General features: G+C 44.1%; 1 protein-coding gene across 2 annotated transcripts; it reads left to right on the top strand.

The window, feature by feature from the left end:
• The first annotated feature begins 2,468 nt into the window (after positions 1-2,468).
• On the top strand, positions 2,469-20,143 carry LOC142213160 (fatty acid desaturase 2-like). Of its 2 annotated transcripts, none has more exons than XM_075281389.1 (13): positions 2,469-2,543; positions 3,571-3,845; positions 9,099-9,209; positions 12,531-12,728; positions 12,828-12,929; positions 13,441-13,566; positions 13,896-13,956; positions 14,950-15,026; positions 15,963-16,060; positions 17,237-17,333; positions 17,858-17,937; positions 18,949-19,074; positions 19,998-20,143. In XM_075281389.1, the coding sequence occupies exons 2-13, from the start codon at positions 3,636-3,638 to the stop codon at positions 20,047-20,049; spliced, it is 1,338 nt and encodes a 445-aa protein (XP_075137490.1). In that variant the 5' UTR covers positions 2,469-2,543; positions 3,571-3,635; the 3' UTR covers positions 20,050-20,143. The 2 variants fall into 2 exon arrangements, with proteins under 2 accessions (XP_075137490.1, XP_075137491.1); XM_075281390.1 differs by having other exon boundaries at positions 2,469-2,540; positions 3,569-3,845.
• The last annotated feature ends 690 nt before the right edge of the window (positions 20,144-20,833 follow it).

Consider the following 20,833-nt stretch of genomic DNA (forward strand, 5'->3'; position numbering starts at 1 on the left):
AGAGTTTGCGCGCCGTAAAAGCTCCCATTGGTTTCAATGGGAATTAGGATCGTGTACGCTGCGTTATTTTGCGGCCGTGACTTGAGCATAAGCCGAGGGGGGCTTTTTCAGCACTAAAACTGTGCTGAAAAATTCGGCTTATGCTCGAGTATATACTGTATATATATAGAAACAGTAAAATATACAATAGGCCGATTAGGGCAGAGATATGAGAACCAACATTACACACGGTCATGAGTGGCCCCCGGGCAATGTGTTACAGGATTATACTGTGGCAGTGAATGTGCATAGGCAGGAACAATACATAATAAATATTGATAAAACAAAGCATATATGACAATGGGTAATAAATGAATAATGATCTCTGCATGTTATGAATATGATGTAATGTGTCCAATGGAACCTGGTGTACCCAACTTTATATTGTCATATACAGAGCTAAAGCAACAAAGGATATATTTAGAGCATCAAGACTATATTTCACTATGGGTCCCATTGAACCTACAGGGTAGGGTAACGATGCTGGTAATCCGCGTTACATACACCAAACTTTGATGTTAGGGAGCATACCATTGTGCTCCAATAGGGGTGGGGGTTTCTTATACATTCAAAACGCACGCGGCGTGGACGGGATTCACAGCATTTGCTGCGGCATTTACACCACATAGCAACCGAGCCTAAAGGGGTTACGTGATGGTGAATTATTTTTGATAAAAGGTATATATAACATCTACGTTCTGCTGATGGCTCTACAGGACAGCGCAGGGGAATTTGACATCCCCACTAATGACTTGCCGACCTGATAATAAAAATTAGGAAATTGCTATTGTAGATACTTGTATACATTAGCATCGGACACTAGCTGTGTCCATAACATTTTGCATTATTTTAAATGGGACACCATGCAGTGTCCTTTACTGTCTGTGTCTGTCCTTAAAGGGATTCTACCACTAAAACGCTGTTTTTTCTGCTTTAGACGTCGGAATAGCCTTTAGAAAGGCTATTCGTCTCTTACCTATAGACGTGGTCTCCGCCACGCCGTTCCTTAGAAATACCGGTTTTTAGCGGTATGCTAATGAGTTCTCCGCAGCAATGAGGGCGGGCCCCAGCACCTGCACAGTCGGCTCTGCCAGCGAGACACTAGTAGAGCCGACTGCGCATGCTGGCCGGCGGCCATATTCTCGAGGCCGCAAGGCAAGACTGCGCAAGCGTCAGAGCTGACGAAGAAGGAAGACGACAGAGAAGGGGAGGATGCAGCTGAAGAAGAAGGCGTCGCTGGAGCGGGTTCTCGGGCAGCAGTGGGGACGCCCCCATCGCCGTTTGAGCACTGGGGCCCGCCCTCATTGCTGCGGAGAACTCATTAGCATACCGGTAAAAACCGGTATTTCTAAGGAACGGCACGGCGGAGAACACGTCTAAAGGTAAGAGACAAATAGCCTTTCTAAAGGCTATTCCAACGTCTAAAGCAGAAAAAACAGCGTTTCCCTTTAAGTGTCCGTTCACAAAGATGTCTGATTTCTCAAGCGTACAGCTTTATCCTACACGTACCCACAGACTCTGGTGGACCCCACTGACTATAATGGGGTACGCTGAGTGTCAGCCATTTTCAATATGAAAGCGGCTATGGGGTCCGTGTGCTTTCAGTGCTCACCGCTTGTCAATGCGTTCTGTTCGGGGGGGTCCCATGTGGAATACTGACTATAGATGTGAACTAGGCCTTTGTTGCTTTATAGACTTGGGGTTTCGTGTCCTAAATCGCCTTGACAGACTCCCTTTAAGGCTAAAACGCGTTGGTTCACAAAAGGGTTAAACTGTACATAAGGCAGCGGAGCTATGTGCCAGGAATATTTACCTGAGCCACAAAGGCAAAATCTGCAATACAAAAGTGAGATTTTCAGGAGGGTTTTTTGCGATTTTAATGTGACAGAAAGTTGTAGTTATGGATGGGGTACATATAGGAGAGTGGCCAGGTCCGGCCTCTAGGGGGCAGCCTACACATGCTATGTGCCAGTATAAGCCCTTTCCATCCATCTGCCTGACACATCTCCCGGATTACTCCATCTCCTGAGGTAACCCGGACTGACTGCTCGTACAGGAGCCTGCGCTGTGCTCTAGCGCCCCCTATCAGGCTCAGCGGAATTGCACCTCCTCTATTCCCCCCTATTACATCCCGGCATCTCCATCAGCAGCCTATTAACCCGTCCTCTGCCGGTACTAGTGCCCCCCAAAACCTCTGACTAAGCCTCCCCCGCCCTGTCCCCTCACCCGGGGGTGTTAGCTGGCTCCCTCCCAGCTGAGGGGATAATTCCCTCACGTCCTCCAGCTTCGAAAGATCCAGCAGGGCCAATGACGAGGCGGCTGCCCCTGGTCCTCGGCCGCTGATTGGTCCGCGCTCTCTGCTGATTGCCCTGGAAACCCTAAACAGGGGAGAGGAGGAGGGGGAGGAGGAGGATGCTGCTGCGGGAGGAGGGAGAGGTGGGGACTGCCTGCAGCCGGCTACATGTGGAGCTGCCGGGGCTGAGACAGCAGCCGGGGATTCTCTGGTGAGTAGTAGCGGCAGGTGGAGGGTAGGAGGGGGGGGGGACAAAGGGGTAATAATGGGGTGGGGGGGGGGGGCAAATAGGAGGGGGCAAGGGGTAATAGGTAGGAATGCTGTCATAGAGGATACAGGTGTTGTAATATAGTAATATATTGGATGGAGCTGTGACAGAGAATGGTGTAATATATGGATACAATGTAACTACAACTGCAGTGTAATAATATAGTATATAATACAGATGTAAGATACTGTATACAGATGTTATATACAGGCTATAACTAGTGTACAGGATATTATTCATAGAAACGCTACGTACAGCTGTGACACAGGGGGCAGCACTAATATACAAGGGAGCCGTGTAATATAGAGATATATAGTATAGAATATAATGTAATACCAGACAATATACAGCTGATATACAGAGGATATTGTGCGACTAATACGGAACACAGAGATGTAACACAGTAATAATGTAATAATACAGAGGGGGCAAGATATAGTATACAGGTATAGGGTAGAGGATGTGGTATAACGGGCAAATGATAGAAAACACTGATGTAATATAAAGAGCGTAATATGCAGAGAAGATAACTTATAGTAGATAGGAAGGATACAACTATAATACAGAAGATATAAGAGGATGGCACTGCAATATGGAAGATATAACTGTAATATAACACCTACCATTGTAATATACAAGCTATACCTGATGTATTAGGAAGGATATAACTAATATAAAGTAATATAGAGGTTGTAGCTGTAATATAAAGTATACTGCTGTAATAGGGAGGCTATAGCTGCTGTAGTAAGTAGGATATAACTAATAGAGAGTATACTGCTGTAATATAGAGGGCATAACAGCTGTAATAGGGAGGTAAGAGGCGTAATATAGAAAATAAACTTGGAATATGGAGACTGTTCCTGAAACCATGTGCAGTGTATAGATGGACTGTACAAGATGTAATAAGGGAAGGGGACGGTAGGAGTAAGAGGGGCACTGGGAGGATCCGCTAATATGTCTCATCCGACAGAGTGAAGAGGAGGTGGAGGAGGAGAGAGCAGGCTGGCAGCAGGTGCCCCCCAATAAGGATCTACCATGGGTAAGGGGGGACAGAATGGAGGGAGCTGCAGCTCTGATTGTGTCAAGTCAGAGCCCCGGTACACCTGGGAAGAGGTGCAGAAACACAACACCAAGACTGACAAGTGGCTGGTGATAGATCGCAAGGTATACAACATCACTGACTGGGTGAGGAGGCACCCGGGGGGCATACGGGTCATCAGTCACTACTCCGGAGAGGACGCCTCGGTGAGTGCCACATCATACTGCTATATGCCGAAATATATACCTTCTGTTATGTTCTATCTCCTATCTATCCATCTATCTATCTATCTATCTATCTATCTATCTATCTCCTATCTATCTCCTATCTATCTATCTATCTATCCCATATCTATCTATCTATCTATCTATCTATCTCATATCTATCTATCTATCTATCTATCTATCTCCTATCTATCTATCTAAATCTATCTATCTATCTCCTATCTATCTATCTATCTATCTATCTATCTATCTATCTATCTATTATCTATCCATCTATCTCATATCTATCTATCTATCTATCTATCATCTATCTCATATCTATCTATTTCATATTTATCTATTATCTATCCATCTATCTCATATCTATCTATCTATCTATCTCCTATCTATCTATCTATCTCCTATCTATCTATCTATCTATCTATCTATCTTCTATCTATCTATCTATCTATCTATCTATCTATCTCCTATCTATCTATCTATCTATCTATCTATCTATCTATCTCCTATCTATCTATCTATCTATCTATCTATCTATCTATCTCCTATCTATCTATCTATCTATCTATCTATCTCCTATCTATCTATCTATCTATCTATCCATCTATCTCATATCTATCTATCTATCTATCTATCTATCTATCTATCTCCTATCTATCTATCTATCTATCTCCTATCTATCTATCTATCTATCTATCTATCTATCTATCTATCTATCTCCTATCTATCTATCTATCTATCTATCTCCTATCTATCTATCTATCTATCTATCTATCTATCTATCTCCTATTTATCTATCTATCTATCTTTATCTATCATTACAGCTGTATTAATTCTGTGCAGTATGTTATTGATCATATATTCGATGTATATGTAACTAGTGATCTATATGTTATACTCTGTCTGCTACGTACACTACTATATATTACATGTGACATATGATGCCGTTTCTCTGATATTTTTTCTGCCGCTGCACCAGTTTTGTATATTCTCACTAAACACTTTGCAAGGCAAATTTCTCGGAGGACTGTCCATTGTGATCATAGTGATCGGTCAGTGACCAGGGGAGCCTTCTCGTCCTTAGGTTCTCCCTTCATCGCTCCCTCAGTGACGTCATATACTGCTACTTGCCCTGATATTACTGCCCACCCTCCTCTTCCTCAGCCATTGTCAGTTATTGCATTGTGCCTGCTTTGTCATACTATTTTTGCTTACTGTTATCATTGTGATCTATTTTCTGGTGAAATTTACTAGCTAACCTTGTTATAAGCTGGAAATGACATGAGAGCAGCCTATCATCCCCTGACTTGTATCATAACTAAGGAAGAGGAAGAAGAGACTTTATATAGAATAATTCTTTAAGGGGGTCTTATCATTAGAATCCCCCTTTTTTAACTAAGTACATGTAGGAGTAGCCTTAAGAAAGGCTATTCTTCTCCTACCTTTATTATTCTGATCCACCCCGCCGTTCCTGAGAAATTTCATCTTTCTTTCATATGTAAATGAGTTTTCAGACAGCACTAGGGGCGTCCCTTGTGCTGTCCGAAAACTCTCCGGCAACACCTCCATCTTCTTCTCCGTCTCTTCTCCCACATCACCGTGGCGTCTTCATCCAAAAGCGCCAACTGCTCATGTCCATCGGACACGCAACAGTGAAAGAACAGCTTTAGGTGCCAGAGCGTCACTCTCCATTCCAGATAACTATCCCCAAAGTGGAAGATGTCATTGAAATAACGGGGTACAGAGATGGGCAGCAGTTGGGGGCAGTTATCTAGAGTAGAGAGTGAAGCCCCGACAGGAGAAGAAACACCCATAAAACCCTTAAAGGCATAAAATCCAGATTTTCGTGGAAATGGAGCTGCAATGTATAATAAGAAAGGTATCTTTGGAAAGGGCATAAGTCGCCCTACAAGGTACCGTTATTAGTTTGATACCGATTTTCCTGCCCACAAACTCCCTTTAAGACATTCTTCGTTGTGTCTTTAGTAGTATCTCTGTATCACTTGAAAGATGGCCGAAAAAAGCAGCTGAAATGTTAACTCTTAAAATGCCTGGCGTTTTTGCAATGGCACGTTCAATAGTAAGTTGTCAGTAGTATATTTGGACAATAGTCTGTATGATTGTATGGTGTCAGCACCGCATCCCCTGCCAATGTGTCCACATGAAAGATATGAACACCTACATAGGAGTCTTCTATCATCTGTCACTTGCTCGCTGGACATGAGCAAGAGCAATTTGTAGGAACGATCGTCTGGGTGTACATCTCCCGGTATAAGTTGGTCTTTTGACATTTATGCTACTATGCCTCAGTATTTTCTCAGCAATACATAGACAACACTCAGTACATGAGTGGAGGGACCCAGAGGTGCCCCCCCCCCCCCCCTATGATATACAGTATATCCTATGGATATGTCATGAATGTTGAAGGTAAGAAACACATTTTGAACAAATTTCCAAGTTAAGTTGGTTTCTGGGAATGCTGGGTAAAAGACAAGATAGTGATAGGTCATCAATATACAGAGCTTTCTGCTTCTACCCATGTGCAGATCAGCTGGTTAGCGGAGGGTCAGGTGCTGGACCACATCAGCTGGTTGGGGGGGGTGGGGGGGTGGGGGGGGGTCAGGTGCTGGACTACATCAGCTGGTTGGCAGGGGGGGGGTCAGATGCTGGACCACATTAGCTGGTTGGTGGGGGGGTCAGGTGCTGGACCACATTAGCTGGTTGGCAGGGGGGGGTCAGATGCTGGACCACATCAGCTGGTTGGCGGGGGGGGGGGGGCAGATGCTGGACCATATCAGCTGGTGGGCAGGGTGCCAAGTGCTGGACCACATCAGCTGGTTGCCACGGGTGGAAGTCAAGTGCTTAACCACATCAGCTGGTTGGCATGGGGGTCAGGTGCTGGACCACATCAGCTGGTTGGTGGGGGGGGTCAGGTGCTGAACCACATCAGCTGGTTGGTGGGGAGTCAGGTACTGGACCACATCAGCTGGTTGGCGGGGAGTCAGGTGCTGGACCACATCAGCTGGTTGGTGGGGGGTCAGGTGCTGGACCACATTAGCTGGTTGGTGGGGGGTCAGGTACTGGACCACATCAGCTGGTTGGCGGGGAGTCAGGTGCTGGACCACATCAGCTGGTTGGTGGGGGGTCAGGTGCTGGACCACATTAGCTGGTTGGTGGGGGGTCAGGTACTGGACCACATCAGCTGGTTGGCGGGGTGTCAGGCGCTGGACCACCATGATCTGATATTAATGACTTATCCTAAGAATAGGCCATCAATATCTAGTCTTGGACAACCCCTTTAAGCATTTACATCTCCAGCACCCAGAAGCACATGTGCTGTCTATGACTCTGGGAAAGTATTGGAGGCTCTTTATACCGGCATACTATGTACAGTATCCTTTGTCCAAATCCTACGTCTGGCGTCCATTGTTCATGAATTGTAAAATACTGTAACACAAATGTTTAGTAAAATAACGTACAATCATATATATCACCCAATGCGATTTCTTAGTTCTTTGCACATCCGAGGCAGCATTATAATATTACATACGGAGGTTGGATGAGTCGGCGACATGTTACATGATATCTCTCTCTTCCTTACTATATAGTGACGTCCTTTTAAGTCATTGTGGGCTGTCTGCCTAGTAATGACCGCCGGGTATTTATGACCAACCTCAGTCATGGATTTATTCATATGGCATCCTTCTCCCCAGAGATTTGCATTTGACAGGTTCCTATGGTATCTGGGGTAGCGAAGTGTGCAGCATAAAAATGGTTAATGTTGAGATTTCATTGGTATCATTGGTACATGAAGAAAGATTAGGGGGCATGATGCGACATATATACTGGCGTTACGTGCCAGGGTATATATGTATAAGAACAATGCCACAAGGGGGGTCTGTAAGCCGGCTAGTCTGGCATAGACAGCTGGCGTTACCAGCAAGTGGGCATGGCCTGTCTGGGGGAGGGCCGATGACTATAGCTCATTGAGGACAAGGGCCGCAGAGAACTGCAAAGGCGAGGTTACTGTAGTTCATACCGGTGCAGGCAACGAGAGAACAGTGTCTGGCAGGGAAACTGTCGAGGACTCGAGAGAAGACTATAAAATCAATAAAACATCAGTGTGTAGAATAATATTACATGATAGTACATAAGACGGTACTATATAAAGTAATACGAGAGCGCTGCATCATATCCGTTTTTATAGTCATCAGTGTAAAAAAAAAAAATGAATCCGTTTTAGTCCGTTTTTTTGGACAGACACAAAAGTATGGTGTACTTGAAAAAGTGTGTGAAAAACTACCGTAATACTTCTGCAAGGTCTCAGACCTGGAGATATATAAGATAAAATCATCATCGGGGCAGACATTTTTGCAATCTCCCTATCAGTCATCCTCTTCAAGGATACTACTGTCACCACTTGGGCACCAAAATAAATTACGTAACAAGGCCCCCATGTAATACTGATGTCTTATGTATAACACAGAGGTCCTCAAGCAGCAGGTCCTGGTACAACTGTAGGCTCTGCACCCCTTATGACAGTGATGGCGAACCTTTTAGAGACCAAGTACCCAAACGGCAACCCCAGAGCCACTAATTTATCACAAAGTGCCAACACGGCAATTTAACCTTAATTCTGTGCGGATCCACAATTGCACACAATTACAGACCTGCAAAATATGGTCATATGAATGGGGCTTTATAGAGCTTTGTGCTCCACAGTGGCCCCCACACAGTAAAATCTGCTGCATAGTGGCCCCCACACAGTCCAATCTGCTGCACAGTGGCCCCCACACAGTACAATCTTCTCCACAGTTGCCCCCACACAGTATAATCTGCTGCACAGTGGCCCCCCACACAGTATAATCTGCTGCACAGTGGTCCCCACACAGTACAATCTGCTCCACAGTGGCCTCCACACAGTACAATCTACTGCACAGTGCCCACACACAGTACAATCTGCTCCACAGTGGCCCCCACATAGTATAATCTGCTGCACAGTGCCCACACACAGTACGTTCTACTGCACAGTGGCCCCCACACAGTATAATCTGTTCCAAGGATGGGTGCCCAAAGAGAGGGCTCTGAGTGCCACCCACCCGTGCCATAGGTTCGCCATCACGGCCTTATAACAAACCATACATCAGATTTCTATCATCCGTACCAACCACTTACTGTTTTGCGAAGTGTAAATGAACAACGATCTAACATTTTATTCCTCTCTGTCTTATTTAGGAAGCTTTCCAGGCATTTCACCCTGATCTTAATTTTGTGAGAAAATTTCTGAAGCCTCTGTATGTTGGTGAACTGGCAGAGAATGAGCCCAGCCAGGACCGAGGGAAAAATGTGAGTATGGGATGGATTTATGATTTGTTACGTCATTACTCCATGCAACACCTTGTGCAAAATATATGTTAGCAAAAAGAAGGGTAACAGCGCTAACTACGGCAAGTATATTAGGTCAACTTACCTTTTGATTCCAGACCTGACACAATGATATACCTACATATGTATCTATAATGTCAAAAAAATATAGAACCAGAAATATTTCTCCAGAATCAAAAAGGGAAGTGGGTTTTGATGAAAAGATAAATTGGTCAATTGAAAATTGCAAAAAAAAAAAAAAGTAACTAAATCTGATACTATATTAAGACATTAAAGGGTGTTTCCGTTTTTTTTTAATATTTATGACCTATCCTGAGGTCATCAAGGTCAGATCTGGTGGTTGTCCAACACCCCCACTGATCAGCCGTTCTGTGAGTGGCCCCCACCAATCTAGTGACCAATCCTATAGTTAATTTAAAAAAAAAAAAACCTAAACTTGGAAAACCCCTTGAATTTAGCAACAGTCTAATAAAGCAGGAAAATAGGAAGGTACTGCACTTTAATGTATGAAGCTTTTTTTTATTTTTAATCTGGCCATGGATTATTATAACAGGTCTATATGGGGCTCTAAACCCTGGTCTATAAGGACCTAGGAGTGGTTATTGTCCCAAATCTTCCTGACAGGTTGCTTTAAAGAGGACCTTTCATGGTTTGGGGCACAGGCAGTTCTATATACTGCTGGAAAGCCAACAGTGCGCTGAATTCAGCGCACTGTCGGTTTTCCTGATCTGTGCCCCGGCTGAAGAGCTATCGGTGACGGTACCGTAGCTCTTTACAGTCAGAAGGGCGTTCCTGACAGTCTGTCAGGAACGTCCTTCTGCACAGCAGCGCCTATAGCACTGTACAGTGTGAGCGGGGAGGAACGCCCCCTCCCTCTGCTCACAGTGCTCGTGCATAGATGAGTATTATCAGGAGAGGGAGGGGGCGTTCCTCCCCACTCACACTGTACAGTGCTATAGGCGCTGCTGTGCAGAAGGACGTTCCTGACAGACTGTCAGGAACGCCCTTCTGACTGTGAAGAGCTACGGTACCGGTTCCGATAGCTCTTCACCCAGGGCACAGATCGGGAAAGCCTGAATTCAGCGCACTGTCGGCTTTCCGGCAGTATATAGAACTGCCTGTGCCCCAAACATGAAAGGTATTCTTTAAATAGCTGTTGCTGAATGCCTGTTGGGCCAAGAGCTATACTTCATAGGATCAGCACAACAGACTAAAAAGCCAACAGAATGACAGCACCTTTTCTCTCCACATTTTTTGAGCGGAAACCACACGGACCCCATTACAGTCTATGGGATCCACAGATTTCCTTAGGTAACCACTTTCTTATGCGGGTAGGTTTCCGTTCTGGGGGTCTCAAACGGACTTCCCAAATCGAAATCTGAACGGAGAGGTGTACTGGGTCTTAGAGCAGCATCGGGCGGCACACTCGGATGTGTGCACAGAGACTAACAAACGTCCAACAGCCTGATCCTTATCTCCTCCGACATCTGTCACTCAGGAGCCTTCATACACTTTAGATGGTTGTCTGCTCCCACACATGTTTATTGTGTATGGCCATTTGAAGCGCATGTAAGGTTTTTGTCTTGCATTGGGCCATCATTTTGTAGTTTATGCATTTGCGGTAATCATGCCTATAAAAAGTTCATAGCTGTATCTAGAAATAAACAAATGCTCAATATCAAGACCACAATGGAAGGTTGAATGGCACATAAAGGGTAACAAAGGGTAAATGGAAAGGCCTATTGTGTGGTTGGGTAATGTAATCTTGATTCTCCATTATTGATGCTCTGATATTGTTCGAGGGCAAATAAATGGCACTCAGGACTCCTGTATTATTCATCACGTTCTTAGGCTGCTTTATTCTCCAACTATGGCTGAAATACAATGCTCGGGTCTGCTCTGTAATATCGCGCCCACTTTCCGTATCATCTACGTTGCTGTGCTTTGCCAGTTTTAGTACAAGTTAATGAGTAATAAAAGGTATCCAGGTACGATTCTCATTTTAGTCTTGGCCAGGCTGACTGTAGGTTCTTTGTAGTCAAATATACAACCATGGCAGGACCCATAGCAAACATCAAATGGACCTGGAACTTGGTTTGTCCTTCACACACATGACTCTTGGGCCAAATTTACATTGGAGAAAATCCTACATGGGTAGTCAACAACCAGGACTAAGGCCCCTTCCTCTACCCAGATCCCATAGCCGCTCTATGATCTGTCTGCGTTGTACATGCACCTGAACAATACATGTATATATAATATATCATCAGTACTAGTCAATGACCAGTCCTAAATTGTGGCTCAATCCCACTTCCTCCACCAATAGAAAGATGGGTTGGCCAAAATTATACACCAAAATTTTGCAGCCAGCTGTGGCATTTGAAGCCATGTCCCCTCTTTCATCTAAGCCGCCCCCCTTGTCATGCTAATCGGGTGAAAAATAGATGGAACAATTTGATTCAGTAATATTTTGGTAAATTTTATGCCACGTTCTACAAGACATCTTAGTAAACCTGTACTAATAGGGAGATTGACTTTCTATAAAACAGACCATAATGTGGGAGTATCATACACAGTCCAGTCCCATTATTGTGACCACCTGTCAAAATCCAGAATAACCCCCTTTGGCAGAGCGGACCGCTGCAAGACGTGCAGGAAGAGAGGGGATGTTGTGATGATGTCACTGGGATGTTGAGCCATGCCGACTCCAGTGCCGTGGCCAGCTGCGCTAGGTTACGTGGTTGAGCATCCATGGTGCGAACAACCGATTGAGGAGGTCTCACAGATTCTCGATTGGGTTTAAGTCTGGGGAATTTGCTGGCCAAGGGAGTACGGTAAACTCATCCTGTTTCTTCTCAAACCACGTACATACACTGCGAGCTTTATGACACGTCGCATTGTCCTGCTGGTAGATGCCATCATCCTGAGGAAAAGCATTTCGCATGTAGGGGTGAACATGGTCCGCAAGGATAGATGCATACTTGTGCTGATCCATCGTGCCTTCCACAATGATGAGTGCACCCAGACGGCTGATGACACGTGCCTTCTGCCATTGGTTATTTAACGTTAACGTCAAAAGTAGGCGCTGGTCACATTAATATGACTGGACTGTGTATAAAATATGCAAATCTATTCTCCAGGATTTAATTAGGAGAACAGTGCACTCTGTATGTGACCGTGTATAATAAGTAAGTGAATGAGTAATATGGGAAACGGTATTAGAAGGCGGAGGCTGCATGCTGTAATGTAAGCTTCATCCAATGCTTTGTTGTCTCGGTACAGGCTCAGCAAGTGGAAGACTTCCAAAAACTACGCAAGACAGCAGAAGAAATGAATCTCTTTCAAGCCAGTTGGGTATTTTTTAGTCTTTACTTAGCACACATCCTGGTCTTGGAGTTTCTTGCTTGGAAGACCCTCTGCTACCTTGGTACAGGATGGATACCAACCCTTATCATCGTTCTACTGCTGACAATATCTCAGGTCCGTTATTAGCATTACCCTTCTCATTCCTTAAAGAGACCTATAGCATGCTAATCCACAATGAAGCGTAACCTATGTATCACTGTATTTACCCCGCAGGCCCAGGCTGGATGGCTGCAGCATGATTTTGGACATCTATCCGTCTTCAAGAAGTCAAAATGGAACCACATCGGTCACAAGTTTGTCATTGGCCATCTAAAGGTGATTGGGACTATAATATGGTAGATGGCAGATTAGGATACAATTCTGTATTAAGGAATTTGGAGTCGATAGTCAGGATCCTCTTCTCTTGGCCAGGGGGGATGAGTGGTTACATATACCATCTCTCTCTGGAGGACTCGTCCTATTCTGTTACATAGACATTGATTTCAATGGGAACTGTGTAATACTTCATTTCCTCCTGTGGTGGCGCTGCAGGGAAATTAAACACTTACTGCCAGACAACCCCACAGATAACAGATGATTTTTTTCTGGGGAACTCAAACTAGAGACACTTTCTGATCAGCTTATTGCCAAGAGTTTTCTAACAAGTAGGGATTGTTATAAGGTATCAGTGTACTTTGCACTAATGTCTGACTGTCTGGTCCAAAACCAAAAATTCAAGAAAATCTCTCAAGAACATGACATATATGCTTTTGTATGTGGGATTACATGGGTGAGACCTAGGCACACGGTCTTGCTTCCCAGCTCACAAGTATCTATGTGTCCACAGGGAGCATCGGCCAACTGGTGGAACCATCGGCATTTTCAGCATCACGCCAAACCTAACATCTTCAGCAAGGATCCAGACGTCAACATGGTACACATTTTTGTACTGGGTGACACACAACCAGTGGAGGTATGAGTCTATAAATCTACTAACTTGTTCCTATAATACAGTATATTGTTGTAAGCTGACCATACACTTTAGAATATTGTCTGAATCCTACAATTTCAACGGGACCAGTTGACCATCTACTGTGTATGGACCTCCTGACGGTCCTCCAGCAGATGTAGTGAAGTCAACATGGAAGTCCTATCCTTTTCCAGCTTCATGTGTGTATGGGGAAGGATGACTATCTGAAGTGTATGGCCAGCCTATGTCACCTATTGTATAGAAGGAAGCCGTGATTTCTCTAATGTAGGTGCACGCCTCTATATCTGTAAATCTTTTCCTCTTCTTTACAGTACGGCAAGAAGAAGATAAAGTATCTGCCCTATAACCACCAACACCAGTACTTCTTTCTGAGTGAGTAATTGGATTTATAAGGGGATTACTGGTTTATGTAGGAGCACAGGTAAAAATACACAAGTCTCCGGGAGAGAGAAAATCCAGATCCTTTTAGTCTGTCCTGCCTTATGTTTTCCGACAGGGAAGGACGATACAGCTCTTCATATTTTAACACAACTAAACTTAGAAGGCGCAAGTGTAAAAAACTGTCTAATATATAGGTGTCTACCACCTCACCCAAGCATAGTCAGTTGCAACCACCATGTTACAGAGCACATTATACTGATCAACAACACACCTCTGTTATGTATGTCACTTTTGTAGAGGAAAACTTTTGGAGGAAGACCACTTTGGATTGTTATGCAATTGAGGCAGTCGGTGCACTTGGGCGGCGGGCTTTCAGCTCCCTCTTGCCACTTAGACCCCTAATATCTTCTGCCTTTGCAGTGGGAGTTGATCCTCCTACTTCTGTAATAGCGCCCATACTACTTGAACAGCAAGAGTAGTGCACCCAGGGCTGAGGACCTGCTCCCAGTGCAGAGGAATGTCGGACAGGTAAAGATTTGTTTTATAGTAGACTCAGAATTACCTAAAAAAATTTAAATTAGCACTGATTCCCCCCCCTCTTTATACCACCTGGGTCTACCATGGGTTACAGCCCAAAGCGGTGACCCTCCTCCATCAGTGATTGTCTGAGTAGCATTGTGAGTCTAGAGCAGGGATAGGGAACCTTCGGCTCTCCAGCTGCTGTGAAACTACAACTCCCAACATGCTCCATTCACATCCATGGGAGTTCCAAGAACAGAAGAGCAAGTATGCATGCTGGGAGTTGCAGTTTTGCAACAGCTGGAGAGCCGTACGTTCCCTACCCCTGGTCTAGAGGAACCAGGAAGGACAAAAAGTGCAAGGAACCAGGGAAGCGGAGGTAACCCATGTGGTGCTGATTCCTGATAAATTGCCATAAATGTCTTTGCTTGACATGAGCGGTAATGTTCCTTTTTCTTCTTGCAGTTGGGCCTCCACTTTTGATACCGTTGTACTTCACAGTTCAGATTATGAAGACAATGATAACTCGCCACGACTGGGTGGTAAGTACCCTCTGTATGACTTACTGTCCATCCATAGAACATCAACAAGTAAATACGTAATTGCTGAAGAAATATATAAGAAAAGGCATTTACATCCAAATATATGTGTGTGTGTATATATGTGTGTGATATATATATTTATATATATTAATACACATATATATATATATATATATATATATATATATATATACACACACACACACACATATATATATATATATATATATATATATATATATATATATATATTGTAGTAAGCCAATGGCTGGTCAGGTATTGGAGGGGGTGTACATCTTGCCCATACTACTCAGGTGGGTGAGATGAGAAAACTCCAGGAATGTTTGTTCTCAGCAGACAACTTTTGTCTGCTGAGCATTTTGGTAAATGCTCAGTATTGGGCTGGATTTTTAGGAATGGCAGGTAGGTTGGTAGTGGGACCTGTCATTCCACCCCGCTCCAGTCCACACTTTTGGGATGTTTCATCAGCGATTCAGCTGCAGAGAGTCTCCTCTTCAAGGAGGCTTAAGAAGTCAGCTCCATCAGCAACACTTTGGCAGAGTTTGGCTGGAGAGCTGACAGAGAGGTCATATTTTTGGAGCTGTGTCCTGAGTGATTCTACTGGCTTTTGGATTTCTGTTACTCTAGGTGAGGTAACCTATTCTATGTTTAGTTAGAGCCTAGCCGGGCAGGTATTTATTTTTGTATTAAACTCTACCTTTGTTTTGGACTAAAGAAACTGGACTTGTATGTCTATGCCACCCCACCTGGCAACCCCAGACCCTGACAATATATATATATATATATATATATATATATATATATATATATATATATTTATTTATATAGACACACACATATTTATATGGGTTTATAAAAACGAAGTACTGCTATTATACTGACTCATAATCTTCACATATTTGACCTATTTTGCAGGATTTGGCTTGGTCATTTTCTTATTACACTCGTTTCTTTATTACTTTTGTTCCTTTCTTCGGATTTTTTGGATCCATCGTCCTGCTCTTCACTGTCAGGTATGACCCTTCTTACATGTCATCGTGTCCCGATCCTATCTGATCTTGTTTTATTAACATATTACGTTTATCAGCGAAACTTTCCCAACTTCATGTAATGGGAGGTTATAAAATGTGATAAACAGCCGCAAATGATAAGAGCCTGGAATATCCACATGGTATGATCCTCCGAGTGAAGGATAATAAAGATCTCCATTCCAGGATCGAGGCTGAGAGCCAGCGTTGTGGAAAAGCTGCAGTTTTTGCTGTGGTTTTAAAAGCAAAGCCAGGAGTGGATGTAGTAGAAGGGAGAAGTATAAGAACTTCCTCTATATTTTGCATTCTTTTTGAAGCCACTTTTGTCTTTGCCTCAAATAATCGCAGTAAAATAACCATAAACGTGACGTCAGCCTTGAAGAGATCCTGTCAGGATGACTTGGGACACTAAAACACTCACAGGTCCTTATGGAACATGGGTTTACTGTCCTAAATCAGCCTGTTGTAAAGCCATCAGCGCCCGCACTAAATATAAAACTGCACTATTATTATTAATATTATTGTTAAAGAGGACCTTTCATGGTTTGGGGCACAGGCAGTTCTATATACTGCTGGAAAGCCAACAGTGCGCTGAATTCAGCGCACTGTCGGCTTTCCCGATCTTTGCCCCGGGTATAGCGGTACCGGTACTGTAGCTCTTTACAGTCAGAAGGACGTTCCTGACACTCTGTCACGACCGTCCTTCTGTACAACCAGCGCCTATAGCGCTGTACTGTGTGAGCGGGGAGGAACGCCCCCTCCCTCTGCTCACAGTGCTCATCCATAGACGAGTATTATCACACAGTACAGCGATATTGGCGTTCCTCCCCGGTCTCAGAGCACAGTGCTATTGGCGCTGCTTGTACAGAAGGACGGTCCTGACAGAGTGTCAGAAACGCCCTTCTGACTGTGGAGAGCTACAGTACTGGTACCGCTAGCTCTTCACTTGGGGCACAGATCGGCAAAGCCACTCATATGCATTCCGTCCTTGTCAACCGAAATGACTGATTTAGGAGCGAATAGACCTGTTTAGTTGTTGATGGTCCATTGATCAATAGGGCGGCCACATGACAGCCAACTGAAATCCAAAGTGTATGGCCAGCCTCAGTCCTATAGGTATAGCGTTATAATAATGAGCTTTGTCTTTGACCTTTTTTTTAGGTTTTTTGAGTCTCATTGGTTTGTGTGGGTCACGCAGATGAATCACATCCCCATGGAAATTGATCATGAAAAATACAGAGATTGGCTAGGGAGTCAGGTAAGAACCAGCCTTCTTGTGACTAACCTGTAGAGGTACGTTGTTCAGTATTAATACGTTTCCACCACTGGGTATTGTTAAAGGGAACCTGTCACCTTCAACATTGTGTCTGATCTGCAGGCAACATGATATGGAGGTGGATAAGCTGTGCACAGAGGTATATTTTTTATGTTTTAGTGCCATTTCTATGCTTAGGAGTCCAGGGGGCAGGACTATTTAGTGATTGACATTCTTCCATGCATACAGATAGCTGTCAATTCCTGATCGGACCGCCCACTGGACTCCTAAACGGAACAAAAACAGGGATGTACATGAATATAATACAAGTTATACTGAACCTTTTCCACAAAACTATGTATATCAATTTGCTCAGCTGATAATGACACCTGCTATGTTGCCTGTAGACAGAACTGCATGTACAATGTGACAGAGTCCCTTTAAGACTGTAATATATAAGGGGATGATAGAAAGGGGATCAAAGTTACGTATAGCAGCCTAACTGTAAATTCTCTCCATATCTGCAGCTGGCAGCAACATGCAATATTGAGCAATCTTTCTTCAATGACTGGTTCAGTGGACACCTCAACTTTCAGATTGAACATCAGTGAGTAGACCAAGTTGTATAGGACTATTAGTATGTGTCAGTTGTCAATTGATGGGGCTAAGAAGAGACAGATATGCTATAATAATGGTCTCCCATCTGTGCCTGTCCTGCTGTTGCAAAACTACAACTCCCGGATGGCCCTGACAGAGTGCGGTTGTGCGCTGGAGACTCATGAGTAGAACACCAAGTAATAATAATAGAGAAATGCTCAGACATACAAACTTATATATAGTATTAAATACGCTGCAATATATTGTATCGCCCATCCAGTCCACTAGTGAACATGGTTCTTATTGGCAATGTAGTATATAATGGAAGGAGCAAGTGAGAAAGCCAGGGGCGTAACTTGAGGGGGTGCAGAGGGTGCAGTTGCACTGGGGCCCAGGAGCCTTAGGGGGCCCATAAGCTCTGGCATCAGTATTGAGATTGAAGCTTCCATCTGGTGCATAAGCTAAGGAGACCCACAGATTCCCCTAACCACACTAAGGCTGCATTCACACAGAGTAACGCCAGGCGTCATTTGTGTGTAATTTGTGTGTCTTTTACGGCCGTCATAAAACGTTTACATAGAGTTCTATAGGAAAAGACGGCCGTAATTTACTGCCGTCATTTACGGCCGTCATTACAATGACGGCCGTAAATGACGGCCGTAAATGACGGCCGTCTTTTCCTATAGAACTCTATGTAAACGTTTTATGACGGCCATAAAAGACACACAAATTACACACAAATGACGCCTGGCGTTACTCTGTGTGAATGCAGCCTAAGGTGGATTATACTCCTTAGCACCCGTAACCATCACTATCAAGAACTCACTATAGGGATGAGGTAGAGGGCCCCGGACAAAAGATTGCACAAGAGGTTAGTTACGCCACTGGAGAAAGCCATTTGTTTATTAAGAGACTCCTGAAGATGTCCAGTTACCAGTGTTCATCCTTACAGTACATTGTGTTCTTTGTCGCTGTAGCACACAGTTTAACCATTAAAGTGTTTTTTTTGTCTCTTCCATAGTCTGTTCCCCACCATGCCTCGCCACAACTACTGCAAGATTGCTCCACTTGTGCGTTCTTTGTGCAAGAAATATAATGTCAACTATGAGGAGAAGGGGCTATACAGTGCAATGTGTGATGTTGTTGGGTAAGAGTCATTCTGGTTCATTCAATTCTTATGGTGCCCGTACACCTTCAATTCATTCAGCCAACAGCTGTAACTCAGTATGTTACAGCAGCATAGTAATATAGATACAGGATAATAAACAGTAATATATTGCAGAAGTAGGCACACATATGCTGAGAAGAGAAGATATACTAGGAGTCCATAGCAGCTAAGAAAGAAGGAAGACTTCAGGATCATTTAGTTCTCTGTGCGGAGTGATCTTCGCTTGGCCTGACCGCGGTTGGAAGGAAGGACTTGCGATAGCTCCTTCTCACACTTGGGGTGAAGCAGATGGTCACTTACAGTGCTGCCAAGTGCCATCAAGGTCTCATACATGGGGTGGGAGTTGTTCTCCCGCATGGAGGTCACCACAGACAGTATCCTTCTGTCACCCACCAACTGTACTGGGTCCAGAGGGCTCCCCAGGACAGAAATGGCCCTTCTGATCAGCCTGCCCAGTCTATTTCTGTCCCTGTCTGATATACTGCTCCCCCAGCAGAACACACCGAAAAAGATGGCTCATGCAACCACAGAGTTGAAAAAAGCCCTAAGAAGTGGCCCCTGGACTCCAAAGGCCAGGTAGAGCCTGCTGTGACCCTAGTGGCCCAGCTTACAGTATATGGCTCACCAGTGGCCCAACACCGTATACTATACTAACCAGTGACCCCCAGACACCTAAAAAGGAACACTTACCCATCCTCGCTGCCTCCGGCGTTCTCAAGCTCAATACATCAGGTCTTCACCAGGCATCACTAGCAGATGATCAATATGCCGATGCAGCTGAGTGAGGGCATGTGGCCATTTCCCTTCTGGTTTGCCGTGACACCCCAGTTGGGAATCATTGGTATACATATAAATTTGATGTATTACAGTTTCCATAACACCTCATTTTTCTTTCCCTCTAGATCCCTGAGAAAGTCAGGCGAGCTGTGGTTAGACGCCTACCTCCACAAGTGACTCCGCGATGTCCAGGAGGATCACTGACCCTACAATAACACAATTCACACCTATATTTGTTATATTTAGGTTTGTAATAAACTGCCTCAAATTTTACGGTGAGGGAGCTTTTCTGTGTGTTTTTACCGTCTTCACTGCCAGGATGATGTAGTCCGCGGCAGTGCGATGCCTTGCAGATCTCCCTGTCACCGATGAGGTTAACATTGACTTTGCCTACATTTCAGCCTTAACTTTCAAGGACTGTCATAATACACTCAACTCTATAAAAACCCTAAAGGGCATTATGACACCTTTGACCATTCCAATGCGTTGATACCTTTGTACTTTGTATTGTTCAACCCCGCTGAGATTCTTCAGTCCCACCATGTAGCACAAAGAGGAGCTTGATGTTATATATTGTTTTTTGGGGTTTTTTTTTTAACAAATTTCCTTAAAGAAGGTAAGAAATGGAAGAGAAGTCCCTAAATATTTACGGTTTGAGGAAAGTGTATTAAGGGAGGAACAACTGAACGTCTATAAAGAAGAGTGACAGCAAGTAGGTAGGGATATTATGACATGTCGCATGTTCATTGATCATAGAGGGTTGTCGGGAAGATGAATGTCAAATTGAGTGACAGAAGGATTAAACCATAGTCCAAATTTACAGGTTTAGTTCAAGAAATCCTATAAAACTGTATCACTTATTGCTAGGTTTACCGGCTTAATCTTGCTTCTCCGTTTTGTATTACCCGTAGACATAAAAGACTATTGTGTCACCGACAATAGTATCGCAGGAAGGACTGGT

Source organism: Leptodactylus fuscus, chromosome 7 (genome assembly GCF_031893055.1).
Source record: "Leptodactylus fuscus isolate aLepFus1 chromosome 7, aLepFus1.hap2, whole genome shotgun sequence".
NCBI classification, from domain to species: Eukaryota; Metazoa; Chordata; class Amphibia; order Anura; family Leptodactylidae; genus Leptodactylus; species Leptodactylus fuscus.